Below are 19751 nucleotides of genomic sequence, written 5' to 3' on the forward strand. Positions count from 1 at the left end.
CTCTCGTCTTAACTGAAGCAGAAGTAGGCAGCACACAATCGATCATTTTAAAGTGTTTTATAGGAGCGCCCACAGAGCCTGAAGCAGTAAGCCTTGGTTAACAGAGCAAGTTGATAACTACCTTAGTGGTCCCCATTATCTCTGACTGAGGCTTTAGGGTTTGTTGTGCAAGCTCAGACAAAGACAACCTAGCTCGGTTGAACGGGCTTCGTGGTGCAGCCCTCAAGTGTGTATAGATTTAAGATCGACAAATGGAGGGCAAAATGACTAATTGCTTAAAAAGAGGTATATCTGTGACAAGATGTAACGGATGTGGAAACCAGGAGAGATCAAATATTGTTTGGATGAAACCTTAATCAGGCCATAAAACTGCCTCCCAGACACAGAAATGGGTCATCACTTATCAAGTTATCTTTTTGTGTAACGTGTAATGATGGATGCTGCTCAACTGGGGTGTTAGGATAGCTTTCTCGTGGTGCAAACACTTCAGACTACAACACAGAAATTAATTTGTACCATTTTTAAAGACAGGGTTGTAAAAGTAAAAAAGTTTTTAACAAAATTGTTTTTTATCAACATCCTCATTGTCTAACAAAGATGAGCTCCCTCCTCTCGCTCTGATCGGCCCCCCAAACACCCCTGTGGGGAGGAGTTACAGCCTCTGGGCTCTTTGGTATTTGCTGAAACAATAAAGGACCTGTCGTTTCATCTGAGAGAGGGAGGGGGAACAAAAAAAAAGAAGTCAAATTTAAGCCTGAGCTGCTTCCCTGAAGTCATTTTGAGAAACAGCATCACACGTCTTGCCTCCAGGCAGCAGGGAAACGCTGACGGCATGGGAACAATACAGTTAAAGATGCTGAAACTTTTGCTTTTATTTACCTTCACCGAGGTAAGAGGTGGTCATTTTCTCACTGTGCACTAATTTTCTCTTAAATGTTTTAACAAAAAGCCACAACAAAAAGTATGATTTTAACATAATCAGTGTAGGTAGTTGACATGTTTTCCTATTTTCAAGACATATCCAGATAAATATTACTGTACAGAGGCAAGACTTTTATGAACACAGGCTCTTTTGAGTGTCACTGCTTTCAACAAGTGCGTGTGGCATGCCCAACCTTAGCTCAATAGACAAATTCATTCCGACCTGAAAGAAATACCAGCGCTGTGACCAGTCCTGAAATCTGTGTTGAGTGAAGGTAATGTGCAGCCTGCTGCCTCTCATGCGCCGAGAACATGATACAGGCATTATATGCTGAGGCATAATTTGCCCCAGGATATAATGTGAAATACCAGCAGCTTGCTACTCTTGGAATGATGTCCTTGTCTTGAAATATTGTATTTCCTGTCGCTTATCATCAGGGTTGTTTCCTTGTTTCATTTATTAACCTGCCATGTTTTGTCATTTTCAGATTTGTGCTGCTCAAAATGGTAAATCCTCTTTTTTTTACATTTGTCTTACTTAATGATGATCCCAAAGTCTGACAATGTACAATATCCCTTAATGTGAAATTACCTTCTAAAAGTCTTCCTAAAAGATTTTTATTCTATAAAGAAAGTTTAAAGGAATACTTCATCCCCAAAATAGCTATTTGTATATCAATTGCTAAGCTTGTGTCATGTGTCACAAATTTGGGGGGGGAGTTTTTTCTCACATGCCTCTACGGGGTGACTGAAGAATCCAAAAACGAAGGCAATTCTTGATGAATTAAAGTCATAGGTGTCCAAGTTCAACTGCAAAACTAAATCAAAACATCTGTCACACAACTCGTACAGTATAATCCAAGTCTTATTTTTCCAATCATATGCTCAGTACTTCCCAAACAGACAGCCCTTTTCGATGGGGAACTGAAAGTCAAACCTGTCTATGCTCTCTTCAAAGCCAGACTCCACTGACATAAACAATCATTTTACCTCGTTGAACACAGGAGCTGCTGGTCTACCACTGCCTTGATCAGTTAGTCCATTTGTGTTATTGTGTGACTTTTTTTAAGGGTTAGCTCGAATTCACCAAAGTCACACAATAACACAAACAAACTAGAGGCAGCAGTGGACCAGTTTTTGGATTCTTCATTCACCATAGTGACATGTGAGAAAAATATTTTTTTCTTCATGTATTCCCCGTAACAGGGTAAGTAATTAACAATGCATGGTCATTTTGCTAGCATCTGTTAGCACTGTCGCCCCAAAGCAAGAGGGTACTCCAGCTTCCTCCCACAGTCCAAAGACATGCAGGTTAATTGGTGACTCTAAATTGCCTGTAGGTGTGAATGTGAGTGTGAATGGTTGTCTGCCTCCATGTGTCAGCCCTGTGATAGTCTGGTGACCTGTCCAAGGTGTACCCTGCCTCTCGCCCAGTGTCAGCTGGGATAGGCTCCGGCCACACGTGACCCCTCACAGGATAAGCCGTTATAGGAAATGAATGACTGAATGGTCATTCTGGGAGTAAAGTATACTTTTAAGCCAACTCTTCTGAAACAACCCAAAAAAATGCACATTTTATTAGCATGTGATGATTTTTTAACCTGCAATATGAAAACCTGTAAATCCTTTTGAATGTACCCCATTGTTTTCTTCTCTATCTCCGTCAGACATCACTCTGTCAGTGTTTACAGTCACATCTAAGAGTATGACAGTACAGTGGAGCGGCTACACCGGCGCCAGCTCCTACAAGATCACAGCGACACCCAAGAGCTCTCCGGAGCAGCCGGTCTTTGCTCAGTTCAGTGGAAACTCCGTGATGGGCTCAGTCAACTCCCTGTCACCAAACACAGTGTACACCATGCAGCTCGAAGCCATGGACAATGCTCTCAAAGTCCTCAGCAGTGCAGAGACAGAGGAGACAACAGGTCAGTGTTAACAGCACAGAGAGGGAAAGGAGAAAAATGATTGAGATTCACTGCCCATGAAGACAGACTCAATGTTTCCAACATTTCTACAGTGGCAGAAGGAGTCCAAAGATTCTTCACTGCCGTAAAAGCAGCAATACTACATGTAACTTGTTGGTGAAGATTCTCAGTCATCCAGGTCATGGTAATCGTAAGTGCTATATCGTAGGCAACTGGACTTGCTTGCGTTTATTGAAGACGATTCGCCTCTAATTCAAGAAGTTTCTTTAGTGCAAGCTTCTCCCGTGAAGACTCTTGGATGAGAGGCGAAACGTCTTCAAGAAACGCAAGCAAGTCCAGTTGCCTACGATATTGCACTTACGACTACATGTAACATATTCCACTACATTATTATTGGATTATTAGTGATGCATCAGCAGGGAGCTAACCTGAACTACATTACATACTGTAGGGTAGTTTAGGTTGGTTGACAGGAAACCAATCTGCGATTCTGGTGACCGATTAATCTGCAAAATGCCAACCATCCTCTGATTCCAGCTCATCTGCTGTCAGGATTTGCTGCTTTTTTCTTTTTTATATCATTATAAACTGAATATCTTTGGACTGGTCAGACAAACCAGACATCTGTGGACATCACATTCAGCTTTGGGGAGCTGTTAAGGACATTTTTCACAATTTTTAGAAGTTTAATTGACCAAACAATCAATTGACAAGGAAAATATGTTCAAAATTTATAAAATCTTTACGTTTAAATACATTTTGTGGCATAAAAAGTACAACATTTCTCTCTTAAATGTAGTGAAGTGAAAGTTAACTGCATTTATATTATATTTCTATATATAAGGAAAACAGAGAAACTGTTTTGACCCTTGGAAACCTACCACAGAGCTATCTTTTTTAAGGGGGGACATGGGACTTTTATAGGGATACAGCAGATTAACATCACATGCCACGTAGAAGTGGTATACATCATCTGAAAGCAGGGAACCTGGAGATTAAACTGAGGTGCAGCTCAGTATGGCACGTTAAGTTTTTCTAGTCATAAATCTGTAATAATCATTGTGTTATGGCTAGGCACATATTCAAACTTTGAAAGTTTAGATGTGGTTCTCAACTGGGGATCTGCGGACCTATGGGGGTCCTTAAGGGAGTTCCAGAGTCCCCAGAAAAATGAGGTATCATTTATTTTCACTATTTAATTCACTTTAAAAGTGTGAGCTAAATGTGAGTAACAGTTATACCAGTGACTATTCTGATCATAGGTTGTACTTCGTAGGTTTTCTCCTCAACTGTGGTTGACAACTACAGAATTCTGGTCTTAATCATATCTAACAATCAAAATCTTTTCAGATGGCGGTCCTTGAGGCAAAATCTTATCAAATGGGTTGGGTTGATACCATTTGTTACAGGGATTAGGGGGAAAATTTTAGCATTTTTGACCATTTGAGAAATTTTAAAGATGGCAAAATGATCCCTCCAATTCCACATTAAAAAATATTTTCACTGTAAATCAACTTACTCTATTGAAAAGCATTTTATTTTATTATCAATCTCACATTTTTTCCCATCATTGTGGTTTTTCAGCTCCTGAGGTGCCCAGCATTGAACAGGCCTACTCCAAAAACAGCGACAGCATCACTGTAGAGTTCACAGAGGTTTCCGGGGCAACCAGCTACATCCTGAGGGCACAGTCGGAGACCGGCGATTTCTTCTCTGAGACCGTGGTGAGCGACTCGCCAGGCACGGTGGAGCAGCTCCAGCCCTACAGAGACTACAGGCTGAGCGTCATGTCCGTCAACTCTGGGGGGAGGAGCCAGCCCTCGTACCCCATCGAGGCCAGGACAGGTACGGACAAAAAGTCTTCATACAAGAGTCCTAAAAACACTCGCTTGAGCATTTTAAATGTCACTAAAGTGATCAAAGTTGAGCTAACAACACTCATTGGGCACATATTTATGATTTTCACCACTAATAATGAATAAAATTGAACAATAATGACGTTTTCCGCCCACTTTCACTTGTCCAGACACTACATTTCAGAAGCAGTTTATTCAAGATGGTAATCTGTGTATGAAAGGTGAAACGCAGCCTTTCTGTTTTTCCTGTAGGACAATAGTTTGTTAGTTCACTCCGCCGGCCATAACGGCGTGTCCTTTCACTGCCCATTGTCACACAGTCTCTACTCTTTGCAGCCAAAGCAGGAGGGTGGAAACTGTATCCATGCCTTTGCACTATACCATTCTCATAATATGAAAAGGGAAACCATGAGAACTGGGTTGTCTCCTTTCCCGAAGGTGTAATGTAACATAATCACAAGGAAATTGTTTCCATCTCACACCTATCACAAAAAAAAGTCAGGACAGTAGATAGAAGAAATCTGCTTGTTTGACCATGTTGACCTCTCATTACTCTCTACCTGGACTTGTCTGTAGTGGTGGTGGCGCCCAAGTTGAACACTGAGTCTCCTGACAACGGCACCATCCTCGTGACTTGGAACCCGGTGAGGAACGCCATCCTCTACATGCTCTGCATCATCAGGGAGGGCTCCAGCTCCCGCTTCAAACTAAACACCACTGACACCACGGTGACCTTTGACGGCCTTGAAGGAGGGACCACCTACTGTATCAAGGGCACAGCCTGGGACTCTGAGGGTCGAGCTGGGGACGACCTCACTGTCTGCCAGATCACACGTAAGCACGACATGACGTAGAGCCTGAATGTAGCCCAGCAGATCTTGTTACTCATTGCCTTCTGGTTTCACTCACAGGTCCTCCGAGCACAGATGTGACCCATGTCCAGTTGTCTCAGGGACGGTCTCTTTGGGTCACTGTGTACTGGATGTCAGTGCAAGGAGCTGAGAACTACATCGCCTGGTCCAGTAATGGTCAAAACTGTACCTCAACAGCGAATAGTTTCTGTTATATTACATCTGTGGAGTGTGGTCAGAACAACTCTGTCACTGTCGTAGCCTACAACAAAGCTGGTCCCAGCAGCCCCTCACAGCCAGTAGACTACGTTACATGTGGGTATATCACACACAACCACAATCATAATCACATATAATATACGCAAATATACTCAAATAACAGTTTGACATATTTGGGAATACACTAATTAGAATTCTTTCTAAAAGTCAGCCACAAAGATCAATACAACTCTCGTGCTTGTAGGCTAAATATGAAGCTACAGGCAGCAGCTGGTTAGCTTAGCTTAGCACAAAGACTGGAAACGGGGGGACACCGCTAGCGTGATCCAATGCACAAACAAAACAAACAAATTTTGACTACCACCACCTCTAAAACTCACAGATTAACATGATATATCTTGTTTGTTTAAGAGCTACAAAAGTTCCCACTCACACACACAAAAATGAGAGTGGTATCAGTGTATGATGAGTGGTATTCTTATGTAATGCTCTGCAGGAAAGTGAATAGTATATTCCCCAAAATGTTGAACTATACCTTTAACAAGTGATGTTAAAGGAGTATGTCTTCATATCTCTCTTTCTCTGACAGATCCATGTCCTCCAGAGAACATCTGGGTGGAGGAGCCCGAAGCAGGCAACTGCTCGGTGGTGTGGGACGAGGTGCCACTGGTGGAGTATTACATAGCTTTCATAAAGAGGGACGACGGAACTGAGAAGTCGTGCAACACCACTGAAACCACATGCCCGTTTTCCTGCATGTGTGGCTACACCTACCTCACCACCGTCTTCCCCTACAACCAGGCCGGCTCCAGCCCTTATGCACACGTCCGCAACTACACCACTAGTAGGACCCTACGCAGCCACACCAATGCATGTTTTTGTTATCAAGTAAAAGGACCTTACTAGTGGTTTTTAGCTCATTGACTTACTGGGTGTACCTTCAGTTTTTATTAGTAGCAACTTTCACATCAAAAATGTAACGTGTGGCGGCTCAACAAGCAACATTTTAAAATAAGAAACGCCCAAATACACATTGTCCTTCCTTTTTACACCCCACTTTTCCTCTGCGATTGATTTTCTAGCATCACATCTCATGACTGCAAAGCATTTTGGCAGCTGACTCTAAAATCTTAGATAACAGAGCTTCCCTGACTTCTCCATCATGGCATTGTTGGAAAATACAGATCTTTGTCACAACAGATATTATAACATGCCATTTCAGGAAAGTGGTGTAATTGATACTATTAAAATGGCTGTGTTCCATTTAGGTGTGCCACCTCTCTCACAATACCACTTCCTCGACAATAAGCACACTGGCATGGCTTTCTAGGACACGTGGCACACAGCCTATATTAATATTTACACCTGTGCCTTTCCTAATATGACAAGTCAAAATTTAAAAAGGCTTCCCCGCCCATCTTTATCTTTCAGCAAATCAGGTGCTTCCAAACCTACAACAGGTGACCGGTTCTCATTGGGTAATTGTTTGAACAGAATTTCAGATCTATTAGATGGTGAATCCACAAGTTGGAGATGCCATTGTCGATGCCACACCCAATGCAACAAAATCACACCAGTAACCCGCCTGGTTTCACTCCCAGAGCATCAAAATATGCCGCTTGGGCAGTGCCCCCTAAGTTTAGCATCTGTGTGTGACACACCAGGCTTTCCACCAACTCTAATGTAAACCCATCCACATCATTATCTCTTTTGACACAGAGATTGTGCTACAGGGCTGCTGCGAAATCCCTTCTCTACCCCTCCTTTACATTTTTACATAGAACCAATGCCACCCATGTGGCATCGCAGAAGCAACAGAGGCATGATGAACCTGATATGTAACATAACAGCCTCAGCATCCAATGTTACACATAATAGACGTGTTGGCAGCGCTTTCTAAACGATAACAATGACATAAGAAGGCAAAAAACAACTGTTTACCATCTCTTATATGGTGTTTGATCTTGTCATCTGCTCGTAGGGTAAGGAGCCACTGGAACTCATTGTCTCCCTAATATTCAGATGTTTTCGGCCGCTGTTCTTCTTCTCTGAGTTAGCTGCTAACTGCTCCTAGCTGCTTTGTCTCCCAGCGATGGGTCATATACATAACATGTCACATCCGTCCCGTCCATGATCCCGTCCTGCTGGCTGTCTTTTTTAAACAGACGTTGATTCACACTGTTACTACTTACACTGCCGGCTTAAAGACTTTATCCCTCCAATCCACAATTGCAGCTTTTGGGTACAGCAAGCAGAATAACGGCACAACATTCCCGCCTTGAGCAGGCAGTGTAAAAGGGGTAATAACAGACGGTCACAGCAACAGACTTAGTTTAAAAAGCCTAAAAGTCCACTCAGGGTGGGAGAGGCAGTAGATGGGTCCAACACACACCGGACTTTGACCCAGGAGCGCTGTGTTCAAGCCCAGCAAACAACAACATCGGTTGCTGTGTTTGTGCCACTTAAAGCCAGGTTTTGGCAACATCTGCAATCTTATCCTAATAATAACCACATAGTTTTGTTGCCTAAACCTAAGCGCCAACTCCTTCTTACTGCCGACCCCTTTTGCGTGAAGATAAAACGCAAAACGTCTGCTCTGTGTTCGTTTTAGTAACACCAACGAGGTGAAAAACATGTAAAATCAAGAGTATGGTCTTTTGCACAATGTTGATTATCATTCTCATCTGTCTTTGCATTTCTCCTCTCCGTTTCTCCCCCAGTTCCTTGTTGCCCTCAGGACGTTAGCATTACGCTGGTTTCTACAGAGACCCTGGAGATCATATGGTCATCGGTCAAAGGGGCCGAGCTCTACGAGACAACGGCGGCACAGACTAATGATGTCGTCCACTGTAACGACACAGCGCCAGTGTGTGCGCTGTCAGATTTGACGTGCAACACGGCCTATTCTGTGACCGTCACACCGTGCAGCGAGTTACGAGGATGCAACCGCACCTGCACACCACACACACATGAGACAGGTATTAATGGGGCTGTTTAGAGAGATATCTCACCTCATGAACACATACGTATCAACATACACACAAGAGAGGGAAGTTAGAGAGTGTTACCAATCTTTGCATGTAAGTGTTGGCAAGAAAGCAAACACATAAAAATATTTGCAAAAATGTTGAACTAATTCTTAAAAATAATTCCTCACTTTGCTGCATTAGCATACTGTATGTCTTTTTGGTTTGAAACAATTCGTTGTCTGTCGTGCTGCAGCTCCGTGCGCTCCAGATATCCTGAATATGACGCAGACCAACAACTCCACATACAGAGTCCTCTTCAGTACCCCCAACAGTCCCAACACAGATTACACCATCAAAGCCACTGGACGCTATGAAACACACACCTGCCAGTCAAGAAACAACTCCTGTGAGCTCACACAGCTGCCCTGTGGCTCAACCTATGAGGTCATGGCAGTGGCCATGACAACTGTGGGGAGAAGTCTACCTGGATTCAGTAAAACTTTGGAAACAGGTATGACAGTATGATTAGTTATCACTGGGACTGAAGGTCAAATCATAAAAATAGGCTAATTAGTCTGCTCGTAGTAAAAATATGAGCTCAGATTTTTAACATATTTATCAATATTAGCTCAGATGAATGGATAAGAAAGCATCATCGAAGCTAGCTGTGGCAAAATATTCTCATCATACATCCATTCACTCACTCCAGTATTGATTATTGTTCCATAATTCATTCCCCAAGGACCCTGCTGCCCCATGTCTGTAAATGTGACCCAGGTCACCCAGGCTATGACCAACGTGACCTGGTCACCTGGCAGCGGTGCTCGCTCCTACATCACCACCCTGGAGTCCTCACGGGGACATGCTAAGTGCCACACCCTGGACACCCACTGCCTGATGGGATGCATCACTTGTGGCACCAACTACAGCGTCCACCTGGAGGCCATCAGCAGCACAGGACACATGTCAGAGTGCAAATACCGTGGATTCTCATCCAGTGAGGACAAACACAAAGAAGCACACAACCACAAACATAGATATTTGAGCCCATCACTCCAATGAACACATACTGTACTACTTTACATTGTCTAATAGAGCTGAAACAAACAGGTCAATCAATCATAGTTGGTCGACTGAGTAATAATGGCCACCACTATAATCCCTGGCATAAACACCACCACAAACTCAACTTCTTACAACTTATTCTTGCAGGTGCCTGCTGTCCAACGAGAGTCAAGCTCAAACGCATGGCCAACAACAACTCCCTCAGGGTGTACTGGCGCTCTCTGGGCTCTCAGACGCTGAACCACACAGTAGAGCTGTACGGGACGGGAGCTAACTATACCTGCATCTCAGCTGCCGGCAGCAAATACTGTGATATCCTGGAGGAAATGTGTGGGGACGTCTACACAGTGCTGGTGGCACCAGTAGGACAAGATGGGGTCATAGTTAGCTTCTGTCAACGCAGGACATACTCAGGTGAGTCATGAAGAGGATGGAGGGTGTAAATGATTGATATCACACATCTGATATTTGTTCTTATAATCTGTGGTAGCAAAATTCATTCATGTTTTTATTTTTGTGATGTTTTCAGTTCCCTGCCCAGAGAGTAATGCTGGTATGAGTAAGTATCTTCTAAACTTCATATTTTGTTTTGCAGCAGTTTAAGGAATAGTTTTATATTTTGATATTTCCATGTAGCTAAGAGTCAGATGAGGAGATTGATACCACTCTAACTGTTTCATGAAAACTACTAAGTGTGGATCCCAAACATCTGAAGGGAAAAACTAGGTAGTATAAATTTATTAATAATGTTTATAGTATGTGATGATGTTATCAAATTATAAATTAAATTGAATTAAATTAAATTAGAATAAATTAAATTAAAGTAAAGTTAACTGTGTCTGTTAAACTGTAGTCATTTTTGTTCTGTCCGTTTCTCACATTCATGCGAGGTAATACTCAAATAAATATTGCACACATTTCAGACTTCGCATAAATGCTTCCCTCTTCATGGGAAATGTGCTAAAACAAACAAACAAAAGTTAAAGTTGCTTGTTTTTGCCACTGACAGGCTGAGATTTTAAGTGTTTGACAACATTATGGAAAGGATCCCTACAAAGACAGATCTTTTTGTTCTCACTCAAAGTCCTGAGAAACAAAATAAAACTCAACAAAAAAAAGTCTTGCTTCTTCTTTTATCTGTTCCAACAACTACCAACTCTGGTTTGGTTTGAAATTTGGTTGAAATAAACCCTTAGTTCACCCAGTTAGATGTAATATATATATATATATATATATATATATATGCTGCCTCTATATACACACTGAAATTACTGTCTAATTAATTGGAGTCTGGCGGCCTTGGCCATGGATACTTGGATGGATACTTTAACAAAGAGGTCTATCTCTGTAGGGATCCTTTCCATAATGTTGTCAGACACTTATAACAATCTGAACCTGTCAGTAGCAAAAACAAGCTTCTTTTAGTAGACCAAACTGACTGAGCAGAAATGCCCTGAGTAGTTACATTGCGGCCTGTTTCAAGCTGCCATCCACAGTCCTGTCACTCAGATCTGGACTACTTTCTAAAACTATTGTCTCCAATAGTCACTTACACACAAAAACATTGTAAAATAGTGTCCAGGTTGAAAAATATAAAGTGTTACCCATTAAGTGACCTCGCTGAGAGAAAATTACATCATTTAAGAGTTTGAGGAAGACAGTTTCAGATGCTGGTGAGTTTTGATTATCTTTTAGAACCATTTTTTGGTTCATTTTTCTTTCAAAACCTTCTATGTCAAGCATAACAGATCCACCCTGTCACTCAAAAAACATGAAGAAAAACACTTTTTTTAAACAAATTTTCTAAATGTATTTGAATTAAAGATGCTTTTTCTTTTCATTTAGCTGCATGCTAAGTCTGCTAAGTGTCTAAGCTTTGACCACGGAGAGAACTTCCGTCACAAATATCTGGCGTAAAGAATAGCGCCTGAGCTAGCAAAATATGTTTACCTGCAGGTCTAAAATATCATTCCTGCTATAAAATACCAAATTGTGCATTAGTTATGACAAAAAAAGTGCAGTCTGAACAGTTTCCATGGAACGACCCTCCCCCTGTTCCCATTCTTTATGCTAAGCTAAGATTATCAACTGCTAGCTGTAGTTTCACATTAAGCATACAGACAGGAGTGGTATCAATCATCTCATCTAACTGTCGGCAAAAAAAGTGAATAATTGTATTTATCAAAAGTGCTCTTTTAAACTGTTATCAAGTTACAAACTGAAAACTGCCCCTGCACTGAAATCTTATCTCTCTCCTCCTTCAGTGATCTCCCGCGGAAGACGAAGTGTGGATTAATTACGGTAAGTTTATTGTTATTGTAAGTTTACTGTTACTGTAACCTGGAGTTACGTAACAACCTGAGACAAACAGCTACGTGCTTTCCCGTGAACATACAGTCCTGTGATGATAAAAGAAATTGATAAAAGCTGTTTTCACACGACGCATTCATTGTGCTGCTTCACCGCTTGAAGGGTATCTTGTGACAGCATCACAGGCATCCATGGACTGCCTGAGCCTATGCTGCGCTAGTATAACAATAGATGTGAATGTTTGAGTAGAACATATAGTGTGTAGACAAGCACAGGTGAGGGTGATCTCTATCTGTCTCTACCCCTGGGACGTCTCAGATATGTATATGTCTATGAAACATGGGAAAAAGAACGAGGGGAACGTGACTCAGGTAAATGAAGATGGAGAGCTGCTGCAGGAACATGACACAAACATCTTATTGTGTCTGTGCTGACAGATAAGATGATGGATATTTAAAAGCCTGTGACTCAGTATGACAAGGCTGTATTCTGCTTTTTGCCTATAAAGTTTCCCAAAACAGCCACTTGTTGAGCGTGATGAATCAGTACTGAAGCTATGATGAGACATAACCGGTTTTCCCACCAAGTCCAGGTTGATAATTTCTCTCTCTCTCATCTTTCTTGTCTTACAGTGAACACTTCCTCCCATTACCACCAACCCCCCCAACATGAACAGAAGACTGCGTTTACACCAAGGGCAACTCTAAATATCCAATATACCCAGATGAAATATCACTCTTGTTAAGGAATGTAGGAAATGTTTTGTTTTTACTGTTGTTTGCAAGAAAAGCCACATCGAGCTGGGCAAACTGAAATACAAAAGTTAAAACACTGAATTAAAACCATAAAATTTATAAAAGAGGACTTTTACATGAATAACAATGGGCATTTATGTAATGTTTTTGAAAAGTGTTCTCCATGTTGGTACTTTTTAAAGTAGGCTGCATGTTAGTTTGCTCTCTGCTCTGCAGCTCCTCATCTTTAACCAGTTGCCCTTTGATAATGATGATGTAACCTCAATGTGTAATGACGTCTAGGAAAAATGAAAAGACGCAGAGATAGAAAATTTGCAATGAACGTCCCACAGAAATGTGTCATGGCAAAAGTCATTCTCTACTTGCACCATGTAGTGTGACTTGAATCTGTTTCACAAACTCAATGTCTGTTTACCTCCTGTCAACTCTACAGCTAGCTTTGTACATATTGTTTATAGTACACTGTTACTGTTATTGTTAATGTTTTTGTAGATAACGAGTTTGATCATTTTGATGGCAAAGCCAGCCAGTCAGTTAGCCTAGCTAGCTACTAAAATGAAAAACACAAAAGACAACACTGTAAAAAGCAGACAAATAGTCAGTAAAACAAACACAAAAAGTCATTACAAAACACTTAACACATTAAATCCGCTAATTGTCTGTCTGTGGTTTAAAACTCATCAGTCACATTACTGAGTTAAGGATACTGATGGCACTTGTGATAAAGGACTTGTTCAATATATTTTTGGTTGCCAGAGGGGCTCTATAGCACCCACTGGAGCTCAAGAGCTCAAACTGGCTGAAGAGAAGGTGGGAGCTATCTGCCAAGATACTCCTTGCTTTCTTCCTCGTCCTTTCTGTAAAAAGTGGGGTCAAGGGCTTTTGTGGCTTGCCAACTATTTTACTTGCTATTGTCACAATCTTAGACAGTTTATTCTTGGATGTGCAGTTAAGGTGACCGTACCAGACAGGAAGGTGAAACGTTAAAACGCTCTCAGCCATAATTTGGTACACTAACTCTAAAATCTGCTTGCTAACACAAAGGCCACTGAGTTTCTTAAGAGGATAAAATCACTGTGAGCATTTTTTAATTTGAAAATATACTCAGTATTTCAAGAGAAGCTCACATGGGAGTCCAGAACCAAACCAAGGTATTTAAAAAATTCCACAGTTTCAACACGTTGGCCATCGAGTGAAACTGGCTCTGTCTTCAGATCTTGCTTCATTAGCTGACGGTTATCCTCTAAGACACTGAGGTGATAGCTAATGCTAGGTCGCTATGGCATGGCTATGGCATTTTTTTTTTTGGCTTGAAAGAGCTGCCAAAAATATTACATTGACTGACGTTTATTGTCTTGTGGAAGCATGCAGTAAAGCTCTATAAAGCTGACCATCCTCCTCATAAACTTGCTGTGACTTTTCTTCATTTTAGAAGCCAGCTAGGTCAGCTGAATGGCATAACACTATATACAAATCGAATGGTAAATACAACCAACAATATGTACAAAGCTAAAGTGAAAGTGAAGTAGCGTTACTAACTTAAGGATGAAAAAGCACTTTGATCACTAAGGTTGGAAGCAAAGGTAATAACACTATCGTAGAGTTACATTACATTGTGCAAGTGCAGAATTCAAAGACAACACAAATTTAAGATAAGACCTTAGGACTTCTCCAAGTAGAAGACCTCCATACAGCGGCCTATGACATGACTCTGGGTTGCAGAACCGGTTTCTGACCCAGAAAAAGGTCACAGTTAAAAGTGGGGCAGCAGGTATCCATCCCGTTCGCCTGGGGTCATGCATGTCAAGTCCTGTGGATGATACGTCTGATCGGATTGCTGGAGATAGATTCACTGTTACCTCTGCTCTCATTGGATTTGTTTTCTCTCCGATGACTGACGACAACAATAAAGCACATCGTTTTTGCATTACCACATCGTCTGCTGTCAATCATCTTGAGTGGGCGCTATTTATTAAGTAACATGTTTTGTTCAGGTGTGTGGGGTCAGATACGTGAGCTAAATTCAGTGCTCCAAAATTATCCAGAAACGAATCCATCAGAGAAACTCCCTGAAGTAGGTCTTACTCATTCAGGACACCTGTTATGGAATAGCACTTTCACTGAAGTTGTATAACTGACACAATACATTCACCATTATACATCCTAGGGGTGGATCATCAGTTGCACACTATTATAAATGAAGTGAGTATCTTCCTAAGGCTGTCATAATACACCAGTACAATGACCATGATATGAGTGAAATATTAATATCATAATACACATATGATAATATCCTATAAATACTTCAGTGCCTCTTAGATCATTTCTGGTTCTTTCAGTTGTCGTTTTGTCCCCCTCCCCTAACACTGTCTGGTTGCCTTTCACTATCCATATAGTGTAACTGTTCTTGGTGTACGATTTTGTTCAGAATTTGCACCCTTAACATTTGTCTTCAGAAGTAAAGTTATGTAACCTGGAGAGTTATGTAATCATTCAATCACTATGAAATAAAATGAAATGAAATTTAGTGTACTAAAGTTTTTCTATCGATGTTGCTACATCAAATCCAAACGGCTTTATTAGCATGAGTATATTTAAATACAGTATTCACAAAGCAAGGTATGAAAACTGACATCATCTTATAGCAGTGGTTTTCAAACTTTTTGTGCCCAAGACACACCAAAGGGCAAGCCAAAATCTTGAGGCACACCTGTATTTATATCTGTGCACAACAGCATCTATAATTTGTGTATAACTCTTATCATGACATAAGACAATAAAAATAAGAAAAAATAAGACAGGTAGTTTTTGTGATACTGTCTACTGACAGTTTTTTTTTCTTTTCTCTTTAGGTGGTAGGTTGTCTTTGCCCTTGCTCCGTTTGCTCTGTACAATAAAGCAATCCATTGTCCCACTCACGGCTTTCTCCTTTCAATAATCATCCCTCACACTGGCTGCCGATCAGGGCTTTTTGTGTCACACACTTATAAATCCCACACTACATTACGCGCACGTGCGCACAACATACTGATACATCCATCCATCCATTTTTGTAAGCGCTTATCCTCTTGAGGGTCGTGGGGCGGGCTGGAGCCTATCCCAGCTGACGTTGGGTGAGATGCAGGGTACACCCTGGACAGGTCATCAGACTATCACAGGGCTGACACATAGAGACAGACAACCATTCACACTCACATTCACACCTATCAGACAATTTACTGATTAACCTGCATGTCTTCCTCCCATTGTTGATTGGCATCGCCGCACAATGCACACCATTTGAGAAACACTGCCTTGTAGTATATCCCTTAGTACCAGCCCGAACCAGCTACATGGGCTCGTCCCCCTGCAGGCCCACCACCCGCAGAGGGATCCAGAAGGGATCGGTGCTATGTGGATCGGGCAGCAGACCAAGCCTGGGGCCTTGGCGGTCCGATCCTCAGCTACGGAAGTTGGCTCTTGGGACATGGAATGTCACCTCTCTGGCAGGGAAGGAGCCGGGGCTTGTGGAAGACGTTGAGTGCTACCAGCTAGATATAGTCGGCCTCACCTCGACACATAGTTCCAGCTCTGGAACCCAAGTCCTTGAGAGGCGTTGGACTCTCTCCTTTGCTGGAGTGGCTCAGGGTGAGAGGCGGAGAGCCGGAGTGGGCTTTCTGATAGCCCCCAGACTCTCTGCCTGTACGTTGGGGCTCACCCCAGTAGACGAAAGGGTTGCTTCCCTGCGCCTTCGGGTCGGGGAACAGGTCCTGACTGTTGTCTGCGCTTATGCGCCGAACAACAGTTCAGAGTACCTGCCCTTTTTGGAGTCCCTGGGACGGGTGCTGGACAGTGCCCCGACCGGGGACTCCATTGTTCTGCTGGGGGACTTCAACGCTCACGTGGGCAATGACAGCAGGACCTGGAGGGGCGTGATTGGGAGGAACGGCCTGCCCAATCTGAGCCCGAGTGGTGTTCAGTTATTGGACTTCTGTGCGGGTCGCAGTTTGGTCATAACTAATACCATGTTCAAACATAAGGATGTCCATCGGTGCACATGGCACCAGGACAGCTTAGGTCGCAGGTCAATGATTGACTTTCTTGCCGTATCATCTGACCTGCGGCCATATGTTCTGGACACTCGGGTGAAGAGAGGAGCAGAGCTGTCAACTGATCACCACCTGGTGCTGAGTTGGATCAGATGGCAGGGGAGGACGCAGCGCAGACCTGGCAGGCCCAAACAAACAGTGAGGGTCTGCTGGGAACACCTGGCGGAAGAACCTGTCCAGATGATCTTCAACTCCCACCTCCGGGAGAGCTTCGACTGCGTCCCGAGGGCGGAGGGGGACATTGAGTCCAAATGAGTCCTAAACATTCTTATTAGAATATATATGTATATACAGTATGTATTATTTAATAATTCATAATCAAAGAAAAAAAGGCGGAAAATGCTTTTTGGTACCATACTGCAGCAGCAGATTCAACCTGGAGAAAATGTGCGACAGAACTCCCATTCTTGATCTTGAGCTTTCTTAAATGATTACATTTTCTGGGGACCATGAATGTCTCTTTTAGTCTGGACCGAAGTAGTGGACTTATCCACAAACCCAAACCACAGATCTGTTATATTTGCACATTATTATGTAGCGGATACATTAAAACTTAACGTTTCAACAATGCTGTGGCTCATGTGTGGTTAGGTTTACGCACAAAAACCACTTGATTATGTTTGGAAGAAGATCATGTTTTGGCTTAAAATATCAAGCTTTGGAAGCACAATCCCAGCTGCATAAGAAGCAACTTTTCAATAAAAAAACAACAGCTTTTCGTGCCGCTATCCCAGCAGGAATTGGGCGAATGTCTTTGTAAAAAACAGCCTCTTCTTATAGCACTATCCTGCAGGGAAAACAGCAATGGGCTGCTACAAAACATTGACGTTTGGTGCCTAAAAAGCCATTGGAAATGCAGCAGTGACTCGCTAAATCACAACCAGATTTTTGTTTGTTGTTTTTGAACAGTGGTCTGCAACTTGGCAGGTGTCCTAGGTGACACCCCATCCACCATCCCCTCCATCTCTAGATGACAAAGTATACTCATACTACGTTGATTTCGAAACATTAATACAATACATTTAAAATGTACAAATGTAGTGTATACGTGGTTTGCATTAATGTACAATGCCAACATTTTCTTAAAGCAACTGAGCTGAATTGGTTATATAATGAAACTTTACCTCTATCATGGGTTTCATCCCAGAAAACAGAAGAGAGTATCTACACTCTGTATATTTCCCACCCAGACAAACACAGTGGCAAGAAATCCCAGAGGTGGATTTTCACAAACAATTTCTTGGCTGAATTCACAAAACGTGTACGTATTTAAGAACGTTTCGTTCCCCCATGTGACAGACAAAAGCTTATTAACACTCAGGTGTATATATTTCACTGTCATCATTTGCATGCTCACCAGGGAACGTATAGCGGATAGAGCTCAGAGAGGAGACAGAGGGGTGGACCTATTGTCACCAGCTCTCTTTGTCACACACTGCAACATGCATGAAGCTATCACATTCATTTACGTAACACCCTCAGCAGGATACAATGGGCTTAAAACTGGGATACAGTACATATAACGAACAGGAAATCCCTGTAGCCTTTAGCTGGTAATAAAGGTATGAGTCCAGTATGGTTTGTACAGTAGTTTCAATACCCTGGGTCACAAAATTATCTTTGTTCACTATCTCTTACAAAGCAATCAAACAATTTAACATCAGAAATGAAATTAAGACTTTATCATAAACTTTTAGAGTTTTTCAGAGATCACATACATCCATATATTGTATGATGAATAGTTTAGCAGAGGGGGATCCAGCAGAATACAACCAAAGAGAGATTCAGATGGAAGCAGCAACTCAAAGACAAAATAAAGCATAACAGCCTAAATTCCAGTCTGTGGTTTATATTTCAGCTTCCTTAGATTAATACTCTGGTCTTCATAATACACTGAAATTTCAGCTCTGCAGCAGTGAGGACATTGTGCTCTTAGTACTATTCTCCAACAAAGATTGTAAGCCAGGATTATAAGGAAATTAAAAATCATCTAGAGAGACACCTAATAGGTCCTCTTACTATGACCTTCAGGTAACAGTCAAAAAAAATGTGTCTCCTTGCAACAAACTATTTTAAAATGTTGTTTAATGGACATTTATTTGAAATTACATCATCGCACATGATTAATGAACATTGTAATTGTCAGGTCTTCCTGGAGTGAGACATATTTTCCATAAAAGGTTTATATTACATGTAGTCGAGAAGTGAGGTTTTCACGGGGGATTTTTACAGCTAATAGGTGAAACTGGAGCTTCATCACTAGACTGAATTGTTATAGCTGAAAATTAGACACACTCTCATGTGCCTGCTGGCATTTATGTGTCCAGTCAGTCAAGTGGCCAAACAAAAAGAAGATGGCATTGTACACTTCTGCAAACCATATCAACATTTCTATAATGACATAGCACATGAGCTGACTTTGTCATCAGGAGGTAGAGGAGATAGGGGGTGGCATGACACGCCAAGCTGCAGACCTCTGTTTGAGACCAAAAAAAAAAACACCAGTTGTTTTTTAGTGACCTGTGTTTCCAGCGGCTTTTTAGTCACCAAACATGGGTGTGTTTCCAGTGGGGATAGTGTGACAATAAGCAATTGGTTTTACCGAGACAACGCTGCATTTCCAGCAGGGATTGTGGCACCAAATCTGGGAACTTTAAGCCAAAACATTACCTTCTCCTCACCATAACCAAGTGTTTTTGTGTCTAAACCTAACCACATGTTAACTACAGCCTTGCTGCAACCTGAGGAAGTTTACGTTTTAACTTATTTGCTACTTTATAATGTACAAATGC

General features: G+C 41.9%; 1 protein-coding gene across 1 annotated transcript; it reads left to right on the forward strand.

The window, feature by feature from the left end:
• Positions 1-772: 772 nt before the first annotated feature.
• Positions 773-14949, forward strand: fndc7a (fibronectin type III domain containing 7a). The gene is made up of 14 exons (XM_050032842.1): positions 773-889; positions 1410-1428; positions 2589-2846; positions 4431-4691; positions 5279-5536; positions 5614-5868; positions 6362-6616; positions 8493-8750; positions 8995-9252; positions 9484-9738; positions 9954-10220; positions 10336-10365; positions 12071-12107; positions 12749-14949. Exons 1-13 carry the CDS (start codon positions 833-835, stop codon positions 12100-12102), a joined length of 2463 nt encoding a protein of 820 aa, XP_049888799.1. The 5' UTR covers positions 773-832; the 3' UTR covers positions 12103-12107; positions 12749-14949.
• The last annotated feature ends 4802 nt before the right edge of the window (positions 14950-19751 follow it).

The sequence above is a fragment of the Epinephelus moara genome, chromosome 21 (genome assembly GCF_006386435.1).
Source record: "Epinephelus moara isolate mb chromosome 21, YSFRI_EMoa_1.0, whole genome shotgun sequence".
In the NCBI taxonomy this organism is placed as follows: domain Eukaryota; kingdom Metazoa; phylum Chordata; class Actinopteri; order Perciformes; family Serranidae; genus Epinephelus; species Epinephelus moara.